This window comes from Penaeus japonicus, unplaced genomic scaffold (genome assembly GCF_977035675.1).
Source record: "Penaeus japonicus unplaced genomic scaffold, GWHDUDI00000001_assembly GWHDUDI00000018, whole genome shotgun sequence".
NCBI lineage: Eukaryota > Metazoa > Arthropoda > Malacostraca > Decapoda > Penaeidae > Penaeus > Penaeus japonicus.
Genome location: NW_028234420.1, coordinates 1,701,149 through 1,706,148, shown reverse-complemented (window position 1 = coordinate 1,706,148; position 5,000 = coordinate 1,701,149). Strand labels below are relative to the sequence as shown.

The 5,000-nt window shown below is 52.1% G+C and overlaps 1 protein-coding gene across 8 annotated transcripts in view; it reads left to right on the top strand.

Annotated features, from left to right (window-relative positions):
• LOC122257594 (uncharacterized) overlaps positions 1-5,000 on the top strand; it is a 199,458-nt gene that overhangs the window by 97,644 nt on the left and 96,814 nt on the right. Inside the window, exon 1 of one of the 8 annotated variants that reach the window (XM_086546454.1) lies at positions 2,779-3,596. The exons of the other annotated variants lie outside the window; for them this stretch is intronic. Within the exon in view, the coding sequence (XP_086402580.1) occupies positions 3,511-3,596 (86 nt within the window). The 5' untranslated portion in view covers positions 2,779-3,510. Of the gene's footprint in view, positions 1-2,778; positions 3,597-5,000 lie in introns of those variants that run through there. 8 annotated transcript variants of the gene reach the window in all.

Sequence of the window (5,000 nt, the reverse complement as noted above, 5' to 3'; positions counted from 1 at the left end):
TCACCTTTCGCCAGGAGACGCCTAGAAAATTTTTGCTGTTTTATTATGATGATTGGTGGAAGTTCGGCATATCGTAATGGTCGTTCCGAAGTTTTCATCGAAAATTTACTGTTAATGAAGTTTGTTTTGAGGAGGGGTAGGGGGGGGGGCGAGGGAGGGAGGGAGGGGCAATGTTTGTGCATGTGCGTGTGGATGTGGGTTTGTGCTTTATGGAGGTGTTTGTTTATATTTGTCGCGTGTGTCTTTGTGTGTGTGTGAATATGTATGTATATTCATGTACTTACATATGTGCGTGTGGGCGTATGCTGGTTGCGAAAGAGAGGGAACTTTCCGTTGTTGTTGTTGCTATCTTTCTTTTTTCTCGCTTTCTCCCCCCCTCCCCCCCATCTTTCTTTGTCTTCTAGTTCCCCCTCGTCCCACCTTCTCTGCCCCCCTCCTCCTACTCCTCCCAGCTATTCTTCGCCTCAATCCCATCATCCCTTCCCAATCCACTTCCCTCTCCCCACTCCTCGCTCCCCTCTCTCCTTCTCCCTACTCCCCACTCCCCCATCTCCCCTCTCCCCTCCCTCCACTCCCCCATCTCCCCTCCCTCCACTCCCCTCTCCCCCCATCTCCCCTCTCCCCCCCTCTCCACTCTCCTTCTCCCCTCTCCCCATCTCCCCTCTCCCCTCTCCCCTCTCCCCTCTCTTCTCCCATGCTGCAGATTGGGCCGTAGTCAAGGTGTTATTGATCGCTCCTAGATGGTTTTTTTTAGCTTTGCAAAGTTCGGAATTATTATTTTTTCTCTCTTTTTCGTTCTTTCGCCCCTTCTTTAAACCTCGCTCCTCTCTGCTCCCCCAACCTTCCCCCCAGCCCCCCCCCCCTTTCACAACGCCCCCTCCTCATGACGGCCTTGCATGACGCGTGAGGCTCGCATGCTGGCCGCAGTTACGGGGCTCTGGAGACCCGAACGCGGCAGGAGCGTCAGGTTCCGCAGCACTATGTATCACCCCCCACCCCCCCACCCCCACCCTCCCCTCCGCTATTAATGAATCCTAATTTTAGTTTTAGTTTTTTTTTCTCTCTTATTTCTTTTTTTTTAATTATCATTTTTTTTTTCTTTCTATTTTTTACTTTTTATTCTTTTTTGCTCGTTTTTTTTCTAATTGAACAGGATTTCTCTGTCGTCTCGTTGAAAGGGCTTAGCGGAATTTATCATTGATATTATTGCTGCGAAATTTGCGAATGGAAACGGAAATTCGGCCGCACTCGTCGGGGATATTGATCGATAACGACGACGGCTCACAATTGCGGAGGCGGAACGCGAAGGAGAGAGAAAGAGGGAGATGGAGAGGGAGAGGGAGAGGGAGGGGGGGAGAAAAGAGCGAGGGTGAAAAGAGGCTGCAATGTGAGAGAGAACGCGACCGGAAGGGAAGAGTGGGAGGGGGGGAGGGGAAGAGATTGAGAGAGAAAGAAAGAAAGGAAAATAAAAAGGGAGATAGGGTGGTTGGGAGAGAGAGAGAGCGAGAGAGAAAGAGAGAAACAGAGACAGAGAAAGGGAGAGAGAGCGAGGGTGCAGAGGGCGAAGGAAGGGAAGGCACAATTATGCGGTGGAGGTCGAAGCGGTCAGTTGAGGACGAAGGAGGGAGGGGAAGGAGGGAGGGACGAGAGGGAGCGAAAGCAGAAGATGGCGAGGGGAGTCGGGTTCCCTCGGGAAGGACGGAGGCGAGAAGAAGGGAAGGGGAGGAAGGAAGAAGAAGAAAAAAAATAAAGAAGGAAGGAAGGACCTAGAAAGGCGGTTGGAAGGAGCGAGAAAGGGCGAGAGATAGAGATATTTATTTTTGTATATAGCACAGATTCTATCGTGCTCAAAACATACACAGGTACGCACACATTTATGTTTATGTATGTAGAATGTTTTGGATGAACATGAGCAAGACGAGGAGCCCGAAGGTCGTGCAAGCGCAGCCTGGGTACTGTTGTCGGAATAGCCGAGCGAGTCGCGTGACAGGCCGGCCTGGCGTGTCGGAGCACCGTGGCTGAGGCTCTCCTAAACATGCTGAACGCTCGTCGTTTTCAAGGTCTCGCTGCTCCCCTCTACCATTGCTCCCCTCCCCTTCTTGTCATTCTCCGATCCTTCCCTTCTTTCCTTCTTTCCTCCCCTCTCTCTTTCTCGCCCTCCCTCCCTCCCTCCCTCCCTCCCTCCTCTTCCTCCTCTTCTCTCCCCTCTTTTACAATCTATCTTCCTATTAATTCCTCTATCTATCTCTACCTATCTATCCATCTGTATCTCTCTCCGCGCAAACGATTTCTAGAGATTGAAAGACGGAGCTCATTCTGATGTCAAGATGTCCGAGCGCGAGATACAGTGCGTCCGTAGCGGCTGGGCGGGGAGGGAGGCGCAGTGGTGCCATATGGTGCGGCGACAATGACCGCTGCGGCACAGCACCTGGGCCAGAGGTGACGACATCATGGCTCTCAGCCATTTAGACTTCATAGTTCAATTTCCTCAATGACGACATAGTGGGAGTCGCCCAGGCCCTTCTCCGCACCCACACATCCATCCCCAGCCTCCCACGCCCACGGATGTCCATCTGCCGTCCTCGCATCATGCCCACGGAACCCCTCCTTTGCACGGCCTCCCCTCCCCTCCCCTCCCCGTCCCCATACCTGCCACATTCCGCGCTCACGCCGCATGCATGCCTGTCTCCTCCGTCGCCTTCTGCGCTCACACATTTGCCCCCGAATTATGCGAGCAAAATGGGCCATCTCGCGGGCGGCGCTAGCGTTTCATCTCGCCGTGGCCGTGACCCCTTAACCGGAGCCGCGGTTTTTGCAGAGCGGCCGGTATCTGGCTGGCTGGTTGGCTGACGGTTCCAACGGGGTTGACCGTAAATACTGTTTGTTTCCGGGAGGCAAGACTGAAGCTAGCACAGATCTGCCTCAAGGTCGAGTTCTAATTATCAGCAGGTGTTGTAGTGACCCTTAAAATAAGTCTGCGTGGGAGATCTTTACCTCGGGGATCCGCGCCGCGCAGTCTTGCGCCACTGTCGCTGCGAAGTGAGCAAGGAGCAGTTGTGTGCGCTGGACCCGACCCGGCCGGACTTCTCTTGGCCAAGCCGTAGGACCCGAACCGTAGGACCCGAGCCGCAGGACGTCGCTAAACGTTTCCAGGCGAAGGATCCGCTAACGTTGTAACGAAGACGGAGACGCATGACTTTGGGTGTCGATTGATTCGCTATGAGATGAGCTCGTGTTTTAGTGATTTTTAGGTGGTGTTTTTTTCTCATAAGAATCGGTGTTTTCCAGCCGATAGAACGGCAGCCGGAGAGGACAGGTGTACTTTGGGTTATTTATTAGAGAATCTTCGACCGTGTGTGTCCTTGTGTGCATCCAATCGAAGTATGTAGTCAGCGTCAGTGAATATACAAACAGTGATTGATAAGTGTTGAGTATCACTTGTGGAAATATTCCGCGTGCGTCGGAAGAAGCACATATTAACACCCGCGCCGGAAGGATCTTGCAGCAGCCATGTGCAGTGAGGATTGCAGCGACGTGGATCCCGGCACAGAAATGCTGAACCTATTGCTGCAGTTAGTCAATCAGAGAGAATTATGGTGAGTTGACTAAAATCGACGCCGAGCGACTAATTGGCATTCCATCGCGTCACGCTTGACTCGCACATATTTACTGCAGAACACACGCGCCTCCCTTTCGCGTGTCTGCAGAGGAGCGTTCGCCCTTACAGAACGTGTTGTGGAGTCCCATCGAGGTGCGAGAACTACATTGTAAAATTTAGTAGCTCGTAAAAAATTTCCAAAGGTATACATTTTTGGCAAAGAAAATAGGCCAGGGTTGGAGTGCTCATGCATTCATGCAGTCGCTTATAAACTATTCAGATTATGGTTTTATGTATTTATGTTGTGCTACCCTACCGTGGCTTTAGACGCTGCAAATACAATATTGAATTTGTTTGCACTTCCTTCTATCGGCTTTGTGGGTGGAGCGGCAGTGTAAATCGTTTTTATTGACAAGGCTTGTTTATTTGTTATTTCATTGGAAAGAAATGCGTCAGCAGTACACAGCAACGATACAGACCGCGTCATGTCAACCCCTTATGTGAAGTGTATTCAGGTTTGGAAAAGATTATTATGATTTTTTTTCTTTTGTAAACGAACTCCGTGCCCCTCTGAACCACTAAAGCAATAAAAATAGTATTTAGGCTGAATGGAAAGACATAGTTTGCCACTCGTCGAAAATAAGCAAGTACAGGGAATCAAAACAAACATGTACTAGTTCCAGTGCACGTGTCCAAACCCCTCGCCCCTCCCCTCCCCCCCCGACGGCACCCCACGTGCCTCGCATGCCCACCTGCTCGATGCAGCCGACACTCAACTCCTCGCGCCGGTCTCCAACTATGTAAACAAACCGCGAAGAACCCGCGTTTAATTCCGCTCTCTGTCCTCGCTCGGCGCTTCAATCGGCCTCCTGCTCTGCCAGGTTCGCTCCTGGGGGGGGAGATCATCTGTAACCCCTCGCTTACTTTCCCTTCAGGCACCTCCCTCCCCTGGCTTTCCCTCTGTTTCCCTTCCTTCCCCTCCCTTCTTTTTTTTTCTTTTCTTTTTTTCCCCTCTTTTTTTCCCTCCCCCTCTTATCTCTTTCCTCTCTCCGCTCTTCCGTCTCCTTCTTTTCCCTCTTCTCTCCTCTGCTCTTCTCACTTATCCTTTCCCCCTTCTTCCTACGCCCCTTCCCCTTTCCCCCTCTTTTCCTCCCTCCCCCTTCCCTTCCCCTTCTTTTCCTCCCTCCCCCTTCCCTTCCCCTTCTTTTCCTCCCTCCCCCTTCCCTTCCCCTTCTTTTCCTCCCTTCCCCCTCTTCCTCCCCCCATCTCCTTTACCCTTCCCCCTCTTTCCCTCCCTCCCTCCCCCCTCCCCCTCCCCTCGCCAGATCCCTCCCGAGGGGGTCAGAGGCGCCGAGGCAAGGATGTGTCTCTTGCCCAATGACGCGCAGCGATCGTGAATGGA